This window comes from Saimiri boliviensis, chromosome 3, assembly GCF_048565385.1.
Source record: "Saimiri boliviensis isolate mSaiBol1 chromosome 3, mSaiBol1.pri, whole genome shotgun sequence".
In the NCBI taxonomy this organism is placed as follows: domain Eukaryota; kingdom Metazoa; phylum Chordata; class Mammalia; order Primates; family Cebidae; genus Saimiri; species Saimiri boliviensis.
In genome coordinates this window covers 113,908,343-113,928,829 of record NC_133451.1, presented here as the reverse complement: position 1 = coordinate 113,928,829, position 20,487 = coordinate 113,908,343, and the positions used below count along the sequence as shown (strand labels likewise).

General features: G+C 38.9%; 1 protein-coding gene across 17 annotated transcripts in view; it reads right to left on the bottom strand.

Annotated features, from left to right (window-relative positions):
* The window catches only part of TENM3 (teneurin transmembrane protein 3), a 2,726,163-nt gene that overhangs the window by 480,891 nt on the left and 2,224,785 nt on the right, over positions 1–20,487 (bottom strand). For 16 of the 17 annotated variants that reach the window (XM_074396661.1, XM_074396660.1, XM_074396665.1 and 13 more), the window contains one exon: positions 1,937–2,243. In XM_074396661.1, coding sequence (XP_074252762.1) covers positions 1,937–2,168 — 232 coding nt within the window. In that variant the 5' untranslated portion in view covers positions 2,169–2,243. Of the gene's footprint in view, positions 1–1,936; positions 2,244–8,420; positions 8,443–20,487 lie in introns of those variants that run through there. The other variant, XM_074396664.1, reaches the window with a different exon arrangement.

The window sequence follows — 20,487 nt, the reverse complement described above, 5'->3', positions numbered from 1 at the left end:
AAGTTCAGATTCACACACGTCAAGTGACCTGTGGCACCATCACACACTATGCATGCGCATCTCCATTCACTTCTGCTCTCCAACAAGGCCTCCCTGGTGGCCTGGTACACTTTCTCTTTCCTCTGCCCCTTTGTATTCTGCAGTCCTTGGCTTGCAAGGAGTGAGGAGTAACACTCTTTGGCCCCCTAAGAACTTCCGTTCCAGGGTTTCTACAAATGCTACCGCCAGGTTGTCAACAACAGTCTGCACTGGATTAAGGCTGCCTGGGAAGAGAACATTTCAGTGCACTATTTTTAACCTGTGTAGGCATCATCCCTGCTGCCTGCAAGAAATGCTTGCCTGGGGTGGAGATGACCTCCGACTCATCCCGCCCCATGTGCTGCTGTTTCCTTCAAACTTAACTCTGTGATGTGGGGTTTGGAGTTGTTCGTTTGTTTTCTTGTTTTCCAACAGGGCACTAAAGAGTTATTTTTGTTACAAAAAGTAAGAACTCACATTCGGTCCAGATTGCATGCCTTTTCTACACTACTTACTAATTCTTAAATTTTTGAAAAATGTACACTGATAATCTATTTCAGCTGTGCAGACAATATGAAAAAAAGTGGGTTTAAAATTACAGTGCATTGTACAATCAACTAAGACTACATACCTCAAATATGTTTTGTATCTCCCCTGAAAAATGGATTAAAAATGTTAAGCTATTTTGTCCCTTTTCATGAAATTTGATATCAGTAATTAGTGAGGCATGCTTTAGGGTATAAAAATCTCTCCTTAGCAAATCAAATGAGTTTTCTTTGATGTAAACCAGCTTGGGTGAGTGAACACTATTTCAATCTAGTTAGAATGGCTCTTTGCACAAGGCAGGGAAGAAAAGAACCATGGAAAATTCTTAAACTTTTGAACGATTTATTGCATTATTACTTTTTCTTAAATGTGTTCCTGCCCAATATCAAACTGTTAGTCACACTGTCTGTACGGTGATTGGAAAAGAATGAATACATTCTTTATTATTAAACTTTAATTTATTTTTCCTCATTTTTAGATTAAATTAGCTAAGGGATGCTAAGTTATATGTAAATTATACTGCACATTAGAAATGTAAGATGATTTTATTTTTATTAGTAATCTTGCCCACATCTCAAGACTATATTAGAAGAAACAAAATATAACTATATATGTCCAGTCAAAAATAACCTAGTGTCTTAAGAGTGGAAATGGGTAGATTTAGGATCGTGAAATAAAAGTTACAGAAGTCATGATTCCATTGGGAGGATACTCAGGCAAAAAACCAGTGTAAAAATGTTCAACAGATATATGCTAGTGACCAAACCCTAATGGATTATATTGTGGGAAACTAGGAAGTTTTAAGATATAAACTTAATTTACTAGGTTGCCTAGGAGAAAGGCAATGGAACCTTTCCACAGCAGGCTCTTGTGTGAATCACACAGAGGCAAACAGCAGGACTGCATGGATCCTGAGATGATCTGGGACAATAAGCCTCACTTTCTTATGGGGAAAGAGTGTTTCTGCAACAACAGCTCCTGTTCTCCTTGTACCAGTTCTAACCACAAACAAAATGTTCATTGTGTTGAATGAATGAACGCACCTTCATCCAACTAAAAGGGAGCCCCACAGACTGGAGTTTCAAGTGCACAAACACTTGGGCCATGTGCAGAATCATAAACCTCACGTATGGCAGGTGAGGCTTCGGAATTCTCCACATGTCAGTGCCTGTGCCTGGGAGCCAATGTGTCCATTGGTGGCTTTCCACCTCTCATCTGGAGTACTGTGTGATCATCTATTATCTCAAAATCAGAATCAGCAGATGGAACAGCAAAGTCAGACAACAGTCATGTCGCGCGGCGGGGAAAATCATGACACCTGCAAGTTAGCAACATGTGAGCATTGCCTTAGTTTACTCGGACAGTTACCCACCTTGTCTAGTGAACTCGTCTGCTTCTCTGTGAACCAAATCCTTCACTCTGTTGCCGTAAAGCAGCCGTGAGGAGTCATGATCAAAAGCTTTCAATGTTTCGCTGGAACTGTAGGACTTCTGTGTGGGTACCCTACACTCCTCATTGTCTGCGGAGGAATTCGTGTAACGTCGTTCTTTCTCTCGTCTGCTCTTGGTCAGCGAGCAATAAGGCCTGCGTTCTTTCACATCCATACTTCATTCCTTCTGTGTGCACATCAGTCCTGCTGGTGACAACTTAGGCTCAGGGTTCAAGTCTCATTGGCCTCTCTGCAAAGATACAAGGTTTGCATGATGTCAGCATGACTTTCTCCTAAAAATTGACTACTCTAGCCTTCTCAATGTGGGATGATAGTAAACAATAGTATTGCTTATCTAGGAAACTTGCTTTCAGCAAGAAATTAGTATTTGTGAAATCAGTGTTAAATATTTCGTATCACCAAGAAGTGAAGCACACCTTCTGCTAGTGAGTGCTATGAATGTTCATTGAAGCTACTGTATCTGATTTTTCCCATTAATTAAAAAAAAAAAAAAGATTTTAAGCTCATGCTCAAATTTCACTACAGAAGCCAGCTAAAATTGGCTTCGATACTTAGTTAAATTTTCCACAATGGAAAAGTTAGAATGGCTTTTTTCTTTATAGCATTTCTCCATTCAAATGTTTATTTTTCTTTTTCAATGTATTTTAAAGAGCATGAGCAAATTGGGAAATTCTTGCTACTGAAACTTTGTCAAATGCATTGAACTTTCATATATATATAATCTTACAAAGACTCTTCAGAGGGCACAATTTTCATGTTTTAAGGACTCAAATGTCTTGAATTGTGGAAAAAGCTGGTCCTCCTCCCATACCATTCTGCTTAAAAGGCATTTTCCCCTCTAGCAAATGAATTTAATCAGCTCTATCCTAATAGTTAAGGTAATTCAAGTGGCTAATTTGATGGGGGGAGTTACCTGCAACTCCGTGGATACACAAGTGGTGTTTCTCTGTTTAAAAACTCTCTATTTTGGCCGGGCGCGGTGGCTCAAGCCTGTAATCCCAGCACTTTGGGAGGCCGAGGCGGGTGGATCACAAGGTCGAGAGATCGAGACCATCCTGGTCAACATGGTGAAACCCCGTCTCTACTAAAAATACAAAAAATTAGCTGGGCATGGTGGTGCGTGCCTGTAATCCCAGCTACTCAGGAGGCTGGGGCAGGAGAATTGCTTGAACCCAGGAGGCGGAGGTTGCGGTGAGCCGAGATCGCGCCATTGCACTCCAGCCTGGGTAACAAGAGCGAAACTCCGTCTCAAAAAAAAAAAAAAAAAAAAAACTCTCTATTTCCTGAATTTGCTAAACTGACAGTGGAAAGGGTGGGTGGAAAAGGTGTACAGCAAAAGATGGAGGCCTTCAGCAGGGAGAGTGGCCCGAGCAGCATTTTAAATGGTCCTCCTTTGTCTTTATTCCTTCTCAAGTTTTACTTTCCTTTTAATCTGAAGGACCCTGAAGGCTTTGTCTTCAGCACTCAGTGTTTTCTTCCCACCCCACTAAATTCACTTTTTCCTAAATTCACGTTTTCTTTGAGTGATTCCATAGTCAACTTGAAATCAATGGTTCCTAACTGGCCCCAGGCCTTCTTTTTGGTTACTGTAGTATCCTTTGGATTGTGACTGCTGTTGAGATAGTATTTTCTTCCACTTTCAAAAAGAGAGTCCCTCTGTCAAAGAATCAATGTCTCTCGTCTCCGTCTCTCTGTCTCTCTCTCTCTCCAGCATGTACTGTCTGTACACCCATCACACAGCTCATTAATGTGCTTCCAACTTGGAGCCTTGTGGCTGACTCTCTCCCATGTCAATTCAGCTTACCCTGCCTTGATCCTTTCTGTTTTAACACCACAACTGTACCCCACACATTCAAACTTTTGCCTTCCCTCGGCTACAAAAAAAGTGGCAAGACTCGCCCGGCTAGAATGATCACAGAGTTCTAGAGCCCAGACTTGGAAAGGTTTGGAGGGTTCCTCCCTGCTCTCTTCCACCAAACTTTACCCTACTCTCTCCATGTTGCCAATGAAGGGTTCCCTTGTGGGGTCCTGTTTCTCTACTTCCAAATACCAATATTGCTACCAAATACCGAGCTGTTCAAAGTAGTTGCTTATATTTTAGTTTGGGTCTTGGAATGTATCTCGAGTTACCTACCTTTGTCTTCTTTTCCACAAATCTGATTTTTATTTTAAAAAACTATTTTCCACTGACCACTCTGATTCATTACTCCATTATTATCTTTACAAATTCTTCCAATACCCCTTAAAAGAAACTGAATTTCTCATATTGTTGCTTTTCTTTCAATTTAAGATAATAATTTCAAGGTATGGTAACAGATTATTTTTATACAAAAAGATTAAAACAACACGCCAATTCACGCTTTTTATTCCATCAAAGAGAAGTTATTTTATTTTATCTTATTTTATTTTATTTTGAGACAGAACCTTGCTCTGCAGCCCAGGCTAGAGTGCAATTGTGCAATCTTGGTTCATTGCAACCTCCACCTCCCAGGTTCAAGCAATGTCCCCGCCTCAGCCTCCCAAGTAGCTGGGATTTCGGTGCATGCCACCACGCCCAGCTAGTTTTTGTATTTTTAGTAGAGACTGGGTTTCACCATGTTGGTTAGGCTGGTCTCCAACTCCTGACCTCAGGTGATCCACCCACCTCAGCCTCCCAAAGTGCTGGGATTACAGGCATGAGCCACTGTGCCTGACCCTGATAAGTTATTTTAGATAAATATTTACTGAATGACTACTAGGTGTTAGGCTATCTTCTAGGTGCTGAGGACAAAGAATGGATACATGTTCCTGTCCTTATGGGGGATACATTTAGTCAGGGAAACAGGTACATTCTTTTTAACAAAGTGAATAAATATGTCTAAGTTTAAGGGAAATTTTGTTTCCAAATAGTCTTGATCTTTTTGTAGGGAAGGCCATATAGACTGAAAACTAAATGATCATCAAAAAGCTTTTCATTGATCAGAAAAATACAATTCGAGCATTTTTCAGTAAGATCTGGGATTTGAGGTCATTATAAAAGTTTCATTTCTGGCCCTAAATTGACATCTATTTTAAAATAAGTGTTCCTATATATACACACATATATGCATTTTTGTACTTTCAAATTGAAGTGACTGAAGCAAGGGGAATTGTTTTTTGCTCTGCTGCCATTTTGCTTCAATTAAGTTGGATCCAATATTGACTGGCAAACTCTGCCAGCCAAATCGGATCCACCACCTGTTTTTGTAAATAAAGTTTCTTTGGAACACAGCCCTTGCATTTGTTGACGTACTGTCCTTGGCCATTTTCATGCTACAAAGATGGAGTTGAGTGGCTGCAACAGGAACCTCAGTGGTTTGAACTGTGTCTCCCCAAAAGACAAATCTTAACTGAAATCTTAACTCCCAGTATCTGCGACTTCGACCTTATTTGGAAATGGGGTCGCATTTTGATCTCGGCAGATGCCATCAGGTTACGTTGGGGTCATCCTGGATCATGGTGGGCCCTAAACGCAATGACTGTGTGTTTAGGAGAGACAGGAGAGGAAGACTCGCATACAGGCACAAGCAGACACACAGGAAAGAGGGCCAGGCAAAGACAGAGGCCGAGACGGGAGTGTTGGCGCTGCCAGCCAAGGAGCACGAATGGCCGCCAGCAACCAACAGAAGTCAGAAGAGAGACGCAGAGCAGAGCCTTCTCTTGACTGCAGAGGGGTAGCTCTTGACTTCACACCTTTTACCTCTGAAACAGGATCACTTCCTGTTGTTTCAAGCCACCAGGTTGTGGTAATTTCTCACTGCAGCCACAGGAAACAAATACAGAGACCTGATGGCCTGCAAAGTCTAAACTATTTGTTATCTGGGCCTTTGGAAAAAACAGTGTGTAAAGCTCTGAGTTAAACCATCCATTTTTCTATTCTCTTTGTCTGTTTGGATTTTTTGTTTTAAGACTTAGTTTTACTCTGTCACCCAGGCTGAAATGCAGTGGTGCCATCTCGGCTCACTGCAACCTCTGCCTCCTTGGTTCAAGCAATCCTCCTACCCAAGCCTCTCAAATAGATGATATTACAGGCATATGCCACCACACCTGGCTAATTTTTGTATTTTTAGTAGAGATGGGGTTTCATCATGTTGGCCGTGCTGGTCTCGAGCTCCTGACCTCAGGTGATCTGCCTGCCTCGGCCTCCCAAAGTGTTGTGGGATTACAGGTGTGAACCGCAGCACCCAGCCTCATTTGGATTTTTAAGGGCAAAAAGTATGCTCTCTACTGTATCATTTTCATGATAACATTTTATAATCTTCCATATTAGATAATCATGAAGTCCTTTAACATAGTAATCACAACTAAAGATGCAACTTTGTGGTAATATATCCAATGTTTATAAATCAATACCAACTAAATGTTAATACCCTAGTAATGAAAAGATGACTTTAGATATTCTTAAGCTTTCTAAAACATCCCTAGCATCAAATATCTGAGTTTTCTTTATTTGTGAAACAATTTTCCAGTGCCACGATACATCAAGATATAGTATTTGATTATGCCATCAAAGATCAAGGCAATTTGATTTTAAAGATTGTAAACAATAAAAAGTCCTTTGTATCTCTCTTTTCATTTTTATACATAGTTCAAACTCTTCAAGGATTTAATCTACTATACTGTAAGATTTGAAACTACTGATATGCTTGATATGATGGAAGTCAATGAGTTCAGTATGACTTCAAAAGGCAGTTTTCTGTGTTCTCTCTTCCACTCAAGGCTGAAGATGAGAAGGTTAAGAAATGCAGCCAGCTTAAGTCATGTCAAATTGTGGAAGCACTTTGATGGTGACTGCACAGTCCTATAAAAGGAAGAGGGTCACTCTGTGCATATTCAGCAGAAGGCACTTAATGAATATGACATTAGCTGCATCAGTGGGCAAAGCCTTTGAAAAATAAGGAAAACCATTAGAAAGCTGACAAAAAAAAAACTTTTGATTGGCCAGGCACAGGGGTTCACGCCTGTAGTCCCAGCACTCTGGGAGGCTGAGGTGAGAGGATTGCTTGAGCCCAGGAGTTCAAGACCAGCCTGAGCAACAGGTGAGACCCCCATCTCTATAGAAAAAATTAAAAATTAGCTGGGCATGGTGGCACATGCCTGTAGTTCTAGCTACTCAGAAGGTTGAACCCAGGACTTCAAGGCTGCAGTGAGCCATGATCATACCACTGCACTTCAGCCCAGGCAACAGAGTGTGACCCTGTCTCAAAACAAAACAAAACAAAACAAAACAAAAACCTTTTGGCTGAACTAGCTACAGCAAATATACAACAATATCAAGCTGATTTGGTTAATTTTCATCAGTTCCTTGAAAAGCAACTCAGTTACTAACCATAGCACCCCTCTGGAAATCACAGCTGGGCTTAAGGCAAGTTGGATTACTTGGCTATTTGTTTCTTCCCAACACTATGCAAAGTATTTGACTGAATGAATGAATGGGCAGGCATTATGGACACTAGACTTAGGGTGACCCTATCCTCTATTTCAGATGTATTATTTAAATATATTTTGAAACTTGGCCAGAAAACTTAATGACCTCATTACATTGTTTTATAACATGTTCCTAAGTCTGAAGAAATATTTTTTAACTGTATCTTTAGAAAGTAACTTGCTTTTAACTGTAATTTTTGTATCATGAAAACCCTGATGTCAATGATTACAATTTACCAAACATCTCTAAAATAAATCATAGTTTTAAAATTCCATGAGGTTATATATCTATGTAGAGACTGAAATAAAAACAAACATTCAAACCCAAAAGATTAAATAATCTGTAAATCAAACTCACTCATGCTTCCATTGTTATCTCTTTTCTGTACAAATTACAAATCCTTGAATGTTACCTTGACTATCTCTACATAGACTCTCCCCCTATTTTTATTAGAGTCTGGAAAAGCTCATCCCCGAAATGACGAGACTTCAAAGAAACACTAATTTATACCAACACATTTTAGATTAAAGAACTAAATTAAATTCTTTGTATACAATATCAAGAAATTTTTACCTTTTCTTACTCACAATTCCTATTTTCACTAATAAGTTAGTATTTATGATTTATTACCAGTTATATTAATTGAACAGTAAATACAACTTTGTATACTGTAAGAATTTCAAAGCATTTCCTTTATTAAATAGTTAGAATAATTGAGAACATCAATTGCTTTTGTTAATTTTAGAAAAAAATTGTGTTTCCTGAGGCAAATTTATAAATCAAAAATTAAAATATTAAGTACAAAAATAAAATCATATTATGGTTATTTATTTGGTAGTGCTAAATTCAAGCATAACTGGAATTTGAGCTTATAGTTTCAAACAGTAGGTCACAGGATAATCTAACTATCATGTTAGTGATAAAAAGTTAAAACACAAGGCCAGGCACAATGGCTCATACCTGTAATTCCAGTACTTTGGGAGGCCAAAGCAGGAAAATTGCTTGAGCCCAGGAAGCTGAGGCCAGCCTGCTGAAACCCTGTCTCTACAAAAACAAAGCAAATATAAAAACAGGAATGATGTCACATGCCTGTAATCCAGCTACTTGGGTGGCTGAGATGGGACGATTGATTGAACTTAGGATGTGGAGGTTGCAGTGAGCCATGATGGTGCCACTGCACTCCAGTCTAAGGGGCAGAGTAATACCCCATCTCAAAAAACACCCTACAAAGACTGTGAAAGGAAATATTTTTAAAAAGGGAATCTACTGTGAATATAAAATGTGAGGCTTGTTGGGAAGATACAGAGACAGAGAAAAATAAATATAATGAATAGTGATTGAGAAGGTTCGAACTGGGCAGGTTGTTTTCTTTACATGTGACAGTAAATAAAGATAATTTTTGATAGCAATAATAAGTAAGAAGCCACCTTTTGCTTCCAGCCAAGATTGCAATAACAAAAACTGGATTTATACCACTATCTAAAACAGTAACAGCAAAAGGACAAAATAACTGAAACAACAGTTTTCAAGCCATTGACATCAGTCAGTGAAGAACAGTGAATCCTGAGAGATGAGAAACAAGTAAGCTGTGCCATGGATTACACCTGCTTACTGCCTTGCAAATTTCCAGGCTGTAACATGGGTAGGGAGACCCCAGAAGAGTACAGCAGACTCTTTCAATTAGAGGTGAAGCTGGGTCCTATAGAATGGGTGGTAAGAATTTGCAGGATAAGGTGCTGGACAAAAGAGAGCTACATGGAGAAAGAATCCCGAAGATCTGCAAAGGGTCCCTCGGAAGTGTTCCACATAGTACTGTTGGCACACGTGTGTGCGGAGACCACTGGCAGGCAGAGGAAGAATAATCTGAGAGGACAATAGCAGGGTATCTCAACCTCAGCACTACTCACCTTCTTGAAAGAAAAATTCCTTTTTTATGCGAGTGGGGGCATTTTGTAGTAGGGTGTTGGGCAGTATTCCTAGCCTTTACCCACTAGATGCCAGTAGTACCCCCAGTCATGACAATCAAAAATATTTCTAGATGTTACCAAATGTCCCTGGGGCAAATTTTTCCCTCTAAAGGACCATTGAATTATACGTAAAGTAAGTATACAGGGTTCACACAAGGCCAAGAATAGTGTCTGTTTCCAGCAGCCAGATTGGGGTGGGGGGAAACACCTCATACTTCATTGGGCAATATATTGAGAGAGGCCCTGCTTCAGTTGTGGGGAATAATTAGCAGTAGGCTAAACATAGTTCTAGTTCTACCTAGCAAAACTTAAAAGCAAGACCAGAAAGGATCTAACTGTTTCCAAGTAGCTTAAATGCACAATAGCAAAGCTTAAAAACATTAAATAAAAATATCCAGCATTCAAAAAGATAAAATTCACCAGGTGTGACATCCAATCAAAAATTACCAGTCATGCAAAGAAGAAGGAAAATAATAAATAGAAAAATCAATCAATTGAAACTCCCCAAAACTGATATTGGTGTAAGAATTTCATAGAGAAGGATATAAAAATTGTTATTGTAACTGTATTCCTTACATTCAAAAAATTAGAGACATGGCATATCTAAAAAGAAGGCTAAAGTCAAACTTCGAGAGAAAAACTTCAATGTCTGAAATTAAAAATACACTCAATAGGAATGATGGCAGATTAGACAACACAGAAGGAAAGAGCAGTGAACTCAAAAATGGTAATAGAAACTACACAAAATAAAGCACAGAAAAAGAATGGGTAGATAAATATATAAACAAATCATCCATGAGACACAGGACTACTTTAAGAGACCAATATATATGTAGTCAGAATCCTTGAAGAAGAAGACAAACAGAAGTGAACAGAAAAACATGTGAAGAAATAATAACTGAGGATTATTTGATGAATGTTATAAACTTACATATGCCAGTAGCTCAACAAGACCCAAACATAAGAAACGTGAACAAACCTATACCAGGGCATTTGGTTATAATTAATTAATCAAAACCAGTAATAAAGAGAATCTTTTAAAGGCAGACACAGGGAAAAGGCATATCACATACAGAACTTCTCAAAGGAAATAATGTAAGCAAAATGACAGTAGAAAAATATCTTTAAAGTACCTAAAGGAAAAAAGCTCTCCTTAAAATTTTATATCCCATGAAAAATATCTCTCAAAAATGAAGGTGAAATAAATACCTTTTCAAACATACAGAAGCTAATTATCAGCAGACTCTCATTACAAAAAATGTAAAAGAAGTCCTTTAGGCAAAATAAAAACAAAATCATATAGAAATATGTACCTATACAAAGGAATGAATAGCACTTGAAAATGGTAAGTACAAGATATTTTTCTTACTCTTTAAATCTCCTTAAAAGATAACTAAGCACTCATCATACCAGTGTACTGTAGCATTTATAACATGTGTAATTAAAATATATCACAATAATAGCATACAGGAAGAGAGAGGAGATACAGAAGTATACTATTACAAGGTATGTAAAGTGATCTAATATCAAGTCAAAGTAGATGATGTTATATTAAAGATATATAGTTTAAACCCTAAAGCAAGCACTGAAACAACAAAGCAAATAGTTATAACTAATAGTCACAAAAGGGATAACAGAATTTTTATAAATGGAAGCATAAAAACATACAATTAATCAAAAGAAGGTAGAAAAAGAGAAAAATGGAACACAGAAAATATGGTACAAATCAAAGATGATAGACTTAAACCTAACTAGGTCAATAATCACATTAAATATAAATGGTCTAAAAACTCCATAAAATGTGGAGATTTTTCAGATTGGATTATTTTTAAAGATCCAACTAGACGCTGTTTCCAAGAAACACACTTAACTATAATGACAAATAGGTTAAAAGTAAATGAATGAAAAAGAGAATTCTAACTGTATCAATAATCACGTTAAACATAAATAATCTACGCATACCAATTAAAAGGCAGAGATTGTCACATTGGATGAAAAAGCAAGACAAAACCAGACAGAGGAACGCTGTGCAGTGAATCAAAAGAATGCAGTAGATCTATATGTATAGACATGAAATTGTGCAAAAGCATAGTGACAATTAATTTCTTTACTTATTCATTTATCATACTTGTATAGATGCTACCAGCTGTCATGGTTACAGGACATTGTGAGAAGCAGTGGGAATGGAGAAATACACAACACACAATGCCTGCCCTCTTTTAATATGAAAAAGGAGACAAAAGCTAAAGAAAATCTATTTATTTATAATTGTATAAATCAGACATTTTGCTTAGAAAGATCTCTCTGGCTAAAGAGAAAAATAGGGAAAAGGGGTGGAGTGGAGATTTAGAAAAATGAATGGATATGAGATATTTAGAGGTGGCAACAGCATGACTGTGATGGGGAAAATGAGGGTGAGGAAAAAAAAAAAAGACTTAAGAATGGCTTGAACAGCTGAGTAAAGAGGAAACTCTCCTGAGACAGAGAAAACAAGAGGCCATCCCCTAAGCACTGTTTAATACATTCCCAATATTTGCTTTTTTTCCCCCCCATTTAATATGTATGAAGCAGGTAATATTTTTTCCTTCTGGAAACTAGAAAATGCAGATAAGCCAAAAAAAAAAAATTGCCCTCCTAGCCTTTTGGTGCTCACCTTTTCAGACTTCCATGCATATGTCATATGTATATACGAATGTGTGTATACATACATTTAACACGAATAATCTTGTAACCCATTTTTACGTAATATATTGTGAATATTTTAATGATGGTAAAGGTATATTTATGTTATTTTTATTTTTTAATTTTATTTTTTTTGAGATGGAGTCTTGCTCTGTCACCAGGCTGGAGTGCAGTGGTGCAATCTCGGCTCACTGCAACCTCTGCCTCCTGGGTTCAAGTGATTCTTCTGCCTCAGCGTCCTGAGTAGCTGGGATCACAGGTGTGTGCCACTATGCCCAGCTAATTTTTGTATTTTTAGTAGAGATGGGGTTTTACCATGTTGGCAAGGATGGTCTCGATTTCTTGACCTTGTGATCCACCCACCTTGGCCTCCCAAAGTGCTGGGATTACAGGCGTGAGCCACTGTGCCCGGTCTATTTATGTTATTTTTAAAATAACAAATTGAGAGCTTATTATTTTAAAATTCAAAACTACTCATCATACATGAATTGTTTTATCATAGATAAACATAAATTTAGATAATAAAATATATGGAAATATAAGTAGTATATTTAGGAAATATACTAAAATAGCTACTGAATAACTGTGAATACTGGAAGATTTTTAATTGGAAAATATATAGAACAGTGCCTTAGGGTAAAAGAAAAGTGGCTTAAATCTCATCAATTCATTACAATTATTTCAAAAATATTCCTATGTAGGAGGAAACAAAAACTGGAAATTATCAAAAAAGAAAAAAAGAAAGACAATAAGGCTAATTTACTTGGTAAAGTGGGAATATATTCTATGATTTAAAAACAAAACAATTCACTTTCATGGTTTGAAATTAAAAGTGATTCTGTTTTTCTTGATAAAAAGTATAGAAAGAAAATTTAATAGACACTAGTAACATATATTAATCCAGTTATTTAGTTTATGTTTGCAAACACAGGAATAACTACAGGGAGAAGGTCATAGTCTCTATACTTAGAATAGATGGGAAAAGGCACTCAAGAATCCAATACACCTGAGCCAAATGCAGCTTTCCTAGCTTGCAGACCTTTAGGGTAAAGTGTAGATAATACCTCTCAATTTGTCTGTTTGCCTGGATCAACTAATATCTATCATATCTATTTGCACATTTCTATGATGGCATAAACCAGGCACCCTGAATATCGAGGCCACTACTTCATTTACCTGCACTTCAGCATGAGCCAGGTGTTTGAAAATTTTGCCAGTAATAATATCTGGTACAGAGGGAAAAGTAAGAAACACAGTTATATGTCATGCAGATAATACTATGGTATCTAAATGGCCTCAAACACACTAGGTTAAAAAAAAATAGACACTTTGATATTACTCCAGATGTCTTATTCTTATTGAACTAGGTCATTCCATCTTCAGCTGAACATGCCCACATCATTGGATATGCCAGGCATAATAAAAAACACAATAATAATAACCTCTATTTATTCTATTTTATTTACTTTTTTGAGACAATGCCTCACTTTGTTGCCCAGGCGAGGGTACAGTGGTGTGATCACAGCTCGCTGCAGCCTTGAACTTCCAGGCTCAAGCAATTCTCGGGCCTTAGCCTCCCAAAGTGCTGGGAACTACAAGCATGACAGCAATACAGTAAGTTTGTGTTATTACCAGTTTTACAGATGAGGAACTATGAGAATTAATAAAAATGTTCAAGTCATACAACTAGTTGTGTGGCTAGGCTGGAGTTCACACCCCCATATGTGCTCTTCCATTTATTTCTTGGAAAAGTTGCTTAAAAGGTAAGACCTGTGTAGCATCAAGTCCAGATTCAAAGTTTTAGTCATAACGAGAGGAAACCAAGTTTTCTAGATGACTTAAAAACAACTACAGCTTGCTATATTTTAAAAGTGCCTTAAGGATGGGTATCACTGACCCAGTAAATGTTGGGAAGTCTGCATGCCACCGGGGGAGCTTCTTCAATGAAGAGCTAATATTATTTCCCTAAGTGCTGGGCATATTCCTATCTTTCAGAGTGGACATAAAAGCTCCTTGATGAATTATTAATTTCAATCTTGATTATTTATTGAGTGCTTAAAATATGCCAGGTGCTTTACATATATGACCTCACTTAATCCTCACAACAACCTTGCTAAATAAGAATTATAAACTCGATGGGGGCGGGGGTGGGGAGGTGGGGAGAGACAGCATGGGGAGAAATGTCAGATATAGGTGAAGGGGAGGAAGGCAGCAAACCACACTGCCATGTGTGTACCTATGCAACAATCTTGCATGTTCTTCACATGTACCCCAAAACCTAAAATGCAATTAAAAAAAAAAAGAATTATAAACTCGATTTTGGCATAAGAGAAGTAAGGTCCAGGAAGATTAACTGACCCATCCAAGGTCACAGAATCAGGAATTACCTGAGCAGAATTTGAACACATTTCAGTTTAATACCAAATCTGTCCTCTTATCCACTGGACTATACCTCCAAACCTTCGAACGAAAGATTTAAAAAATAAATTTTTTTTCGTAAAAAGAAAAAAAATAAGGGAGAGAATGCGAGAGAGATGACAGCAGTGAGTTTAACAAACTGTGTCAGGATATCAACAGATCCCGTATTAACAAAGTCACTGAAGGTTGTCATATTGAAAATGCCATGATAATTACATTTGCAGAGGTCACAGGATTGGGGGTGCAAAAATAAAAACCAAGTAAAATTCAACTGAGGAGTAAGAAAGGTGCAAACTTTAAGACCAGGAAGATAAAAGATACTGGAAACATTTTCAAGCTGCTTCTTCAGGGAAAAGACAATTAGAGAAGAATGTAAATGACACTTTGCTGTGATATTATGTGTTTCAGAGGGGGACATGGACGCATTTCCCTTTGCTTGTGTCTCATCCTGTGTGGTTCAGTTGCCAAAGAAGAGAGGCTCTCTGGCATCACAGCCGTGGTAGTTGTACTAATTTTGTTTCGTGGGCCAAGTGCCGTGGCTCACACCTGTAATCCCAGCACTTTGAAAGGCCAAGGCAGGTGGATAACTTGAGGTCAGGAGTTCGAGACCAGCCTGGCCAACATGGTGAAACCCTGTTTCTACTAAAAATACAAAAACATTAGCTGGTGGGGTGGCACATGCCTGTAGTCCCAGCTACTCAGGAGGCTGAGGAGGAGAATTTCCATACTGCAGTGAGCCAAGATTGTGCCACTGCACTACAGCCTGGGCAACAGAGTGAGACTCCATCTCAAAACAACGACAACAAATCTGTTTTGTGTATTTCCCTTAAAAAAAAAAACAAAAAACCCTTCCCCCACACTGAGACAAAGGGATATAGGTGGAGCAGACCCTAGGCCTGGGGTCCAGGAACAGCCTGAACAGAATCTCAGTGATTGGTTCAGGAACGAACATGTAACCAATGAAGTCAAACGCAGGACATCTGATAAAACTATTGGGAATGAGCCTACTCTTTTCATTGGAGTTGCTAATGAGAAGTTGTAAACTTGCAGCTTGTTTACATTTTTGCCATCATTTGGAGAAAGGCTGCCTCTTAACCACTGAAGTCTATATAGAGGAAACAGACCTCAGCAACTAACAGAAATAAATGATTCTGAGAGCTGGGTGTGGTGGCACACACCTGTAATCCAAACTACCTGGGAGGCTGAAGCAGGATGATCCCTTGAGCCCAGGAGTTCGAAACCAGTCTAGGCAACATAGTGAAATCCCATCTCAATTCAAAAACTTAAGAATTTAAAAAAAGAGAAATATGCTTCTGAAATCACAAGTTCATACCCTGGATATTTCAACTAAAAAATATATATATCAACACAACTGAGCAGGGGATATAGAACAGGTTTTTTAATCATAGACAAACCTATGTCTAAAGTCTAACTCTACTACAGTTTATGTGACGCATGGCCTTGGACAGGTTACTTAAACTCTCTGAGGCTTAGTTTACCACCTTTAATCATCCAAAGGCATATGATAGTACCTTTCTAATAGAGATATTATGAAGATTAAATAAGACAAGGTTTTTAAAGGCATTTAGCACAGTTTTTGGCACATAACATAATGAGTATTTGATAAAGGGCGGCTATTATAATGATATCAAGAACATTGTCCAGTGTCTGAGAATAATGTCTGCTATCATTAGGCTTAAATCTAAGTAATCTGGAGAAGCTGGTTTGGGGAAAATACATCAAAGCTCAGTCTATAAGGCTGAGAGCAAGGGATTATACTTCTGTAACAAGATTGTTATTTTGCTAAAATGTGTGAATAGAATTTGAATTTTGAATTTTTATGTGCTTATTCAGATGGACTATGTAATCAAATGAGAAAAAAATAGTTCCCACACCAATAATTTCTAAATGATTTCATGTCTAATGTTATCCAAATATTTATGTCTTGGTAGTAGAAAGCAGCAGGCAGATGCTGGCAGGACTTTCAAGAGGAGCAATAAAAATGATTAAGAGTCTCTAGACTGAAGAGCGCTGGTAGGCTTATTTTAGTAACAACTAGGTGGAGACCTGGTAACTACCCCCAAGTATTTGGAGAATAAGGGATAACTGCAGTCATTCATGCCTCTGTTACCCGTAGGCAAAATTACTATAATAAACATATACACTGTCTACTGCCCACCAGACAGTTCTCATTTTAGTCTGAAAAGCAACGAACCAGCCAAACGGCACCTTCCTCACAGATCCCTGGAAAGTGGGAAATTCACGCTCAGTGATGGCAGCGTCTCAACATGGCATCTGTTCAGTGGACAGATGAGTTCCCAGACCCCACTTCCTCCTTGAAGTAGCTTGAAGTAGATAATAAGCTCTAGGGGATAGATCAGTTCCAGAGTAGATTCAGCGTCCCCAAAGACTTTGGGTTTAGTCTGAGTGTCTGATTCATCCCAAGAACTAAATAAAGTCTCTTAGTTTGCTGTGGAGACAGTGGAGGTCAGCTTGGGTCTGGACTCAGTATGAATGGGTATGGGAAACAGCCAGCCTGGCCAGAAGTCTGTGTGCTTACTCGGAAGGTTCCATTTTCCAGTATGTTTTCCTTCTTTGGTGTTGTTGATTTTTTGTTATGTTTTTGAGACAGAGTCTTTCTTTGTTGCCCAGGCTGGAGTGCAGTGGCACAATCTTGGCTCACTGCAACCTCTGCCTCCCAGGTTCAAGCAATTCTTCTGCCTCAGCCTCCTGAGTAGCTGGGATTACAGTTGCACGCCACCACACCTGTCTAACTTTTTTTTTTGAGACGGAGTTTTGCTCGTTACCCAGGCTGGAGTGCAATGGCGCGATCTCAGCTCACCGCAACCTCCACCTCCTGGGTTCAGGCAATTCTTCTTCCTCAGCCTCCTGAGTAGCTGGGATTACAGGCACGTGCCACCATGCCCAGCTAATTTTTTGTATTTTTAGTAGAGACGGGGTTTCACCATATTGACCAGGATGGTCTCGATCTCTTGACCTTGTGATCCACCCGCCTGGGCCTCCCAAAGTGCTGGGATTACAGGCTTGAGCCACCGCGCCCGGTCTAATTTTTGTATTTTTAGTAGAAATGGAGTTTTACCATTTTGGTCAGGCTGGTCTCGAACTCCTGACCTCATGATCCACCAGCCTCAGCCTCCCAAAGTGTTGGGATTACAGGTGTGAGACATCACACTTGGCTTATTGTTTGTTTTTAAACACATTTTAATGCAACAGTATCAGGGAATATAAATATGCTTGACCAAGTATAGGCTCTCATAGAAATATAATGTTTGGATATCTCCAGTGCATTTACACCATAAACTCAAATATTATGACTTTGCATAAATGCTGCCAAATAGTCAAGTAAAAATAGGAAACTTTTTTTCCTATAGCTTTGTTGTTCTGGATTTCCTAGATGATTTATATCATAAAGACAAATATATGCATAGGTCAGGCACGGTGGCTGACCACTGACTCCAGCATGGGTGACAGAGTGAGATCCTGTCTCAAAAAAACCAAATATGTGCATAATTTATAACAGTTTTCATGGGTAAGTTGGACCCAGGCATCAGGTCACCTGCTGAGGAGTCTGGGGGGGGCCCAATTCAGCCTGTGCTCTGCCCAGATCAGCACCCCTAGGAGGGGGGCTGTGTCTGCTCAAAGGAGGCTCCTCCCAGTAGTGGACACAAAGGCGCTAGAGTAAGTGGCCCAATTAAATTGTTTTTCCATGCTGTTACTAATGGTAGTTCTACACCAAGACAGAGGATTAAAATGGACCTAGGCAGTAGATAAAAATGTTGCCTGCTCAGATGTCCGCTGAAGTAGGATTCTTCCAACGCTCTTCCTGACCACCAAAGGGGAGTGCAGGCGAGACTGTTCTACAGGCACAGACAGCAAGGCAGTTTCCTTGGCTTCCCATTGACTGCTTGCCGAGTGGAGAAGCTGGACTTTTGCCACTGTATTTCATACCTTGGTGCTGTATTCTAGACAATTGTTAAAAATCACACTTTCAAGGTAAGCTAGTAAACTGTGGCCACTCCATAAACATTAAACCACAACAATAATTTGGAGTAAGTCAATTTGGTCTATGTTTCCTCAAAGAGAGGCATTACCAAAATACAATAGTCACTATCAAGAAAATATGATCTAATTTTGCCCACTGTGGCTTTGCTTTAAAGTAATTTAATTTGATATTCATCTCATTACAAAATAGTTATGATATCAGTTAATAGTTATAGCTATAATCCATATGCCAGGAGGATTTTAAATTTAATTTGGATGGAGCACTAAGGAAAAGACGCTAAATTCATGAAAATACCTTCCTCAGGTGAGTGCTACTCTCATTTCCATCACTTTCCCAACTGGGTGTTGGCATTTTGTCCTAGTCCAGAGGCGACACTTCTGCAACCAGGAGGTGTACGATTTTAGTGCTCACATAATTTTGGTCTCTCTACTTTGTAACTACCAGTAGGGGGTCAATTAGCACAGATTACAATGGTTATTTTGCGTAATGAACACCTGTCACCCATGAACCAGGGTGAGACCACAAATCTAATTTGGTATGGGTCACCAAGTAGTCATGACTCACTAGTCTTCATCAGGCCAAGCTGCATTCCTTTTCATCTGCCCTACTCCCGTGCCCCTTCAGAATTACCATTTTCCTGTATCTACCTGTGTGTAATGGTGACACCACTTTGGAAAGAAGAAATTGTGAATACGCATCATATCAAGGTTTCCATATTGTATTTGGAAAATAGCCACATTTCATTGGATTATTTCTACAGTATGTAGTAGTAAACGTGTAATACGGAATATATTTTAATTGCTGTGATGTAAATGAGACTTTGGGGTCATGTTACAGAGTGTTAACTGGAAGATCCAGCTACGACTTTAGCATGCCTGCAGGCCTTTTAAATTGTTATGGGAAATTGCAGCGTTCAATTGAGTAGTTTCAACGCAGAGCTCCCCTAAGGCTTATTCCAGTTTGGCAACATGATGCCAATTTCAACTAATGTACATAATGCCTTTTTCCTCTCATACTTTATCTACAGAACTTTTCTAGTATGTGCAACTTGAAAACCATGAAACCCTAGGCAGACGGAGAGCATATTCTTGATGCAATCTACCACTATGTTATTGTCAAGAGTCCTCAGATACTACAGGGCTTTGCTCAGATGGGGTTCAGAACACCAGGAGTATCGAAATATTGATCCAATAACAATAAGAAGCAATAAGTGGGAAATGTTCAAATTATTATAATGTAATTTCCTATTAAAATATTTATTATAAACTCTGTTTAAGAAATGCATCCAGGTAACTCAAAGACTTAAGTAGTAAACACCTATCTACTTGTGATAATAACATACTTATAAAATGTGTTATAATTTATAAACATTTTCAGATATGCTTTCAGAGTAAGTTGGCTGTACAAACCTGATTCAGAAAATATCTTTTAGGTTGGATGTGGGGGCTCAGGCCTGTCATCCTAGCACTTTGGGAGGCTGAGGTGGGAGGATCACCTGAGCCCAGGAGGTCAAGGCTGCAGGCTATGAGGACGCCACTGCACTCCAGCCTGGGTGACAGAGAAAAACTCTGTCTCAAAAAAAAAAAAAAAAAAGGAAAGAAAAGAAAAAGGAAAGGAGAGGGGAGGGGAGGGGAAGGGAGGGGAAGGGAAGGGAAGGGGAAAGGGAAGAAAAGGAAAGGAAAGGGAAAAGAAAGGACAGGAGGGAAGGAAAGAGAAAGAAAGAAACTATCTTTTAAAACATCATTAAAAGTATGGCTTATTGTCGTATCAGGGGGGCAGAAGAGGGAGCTCTCTTTCTTCTCATTGGGTCCATGAAGTACAGGTTTGTGTAACTTCCTGGTGCTAAAGGGGAAAAGATCAGCCAGACCCACCGCCTGACCAGACGGGTCCAGACATCTCCAGCTCTTCTCATATGGACGATGCTTCTGCCTTGCAC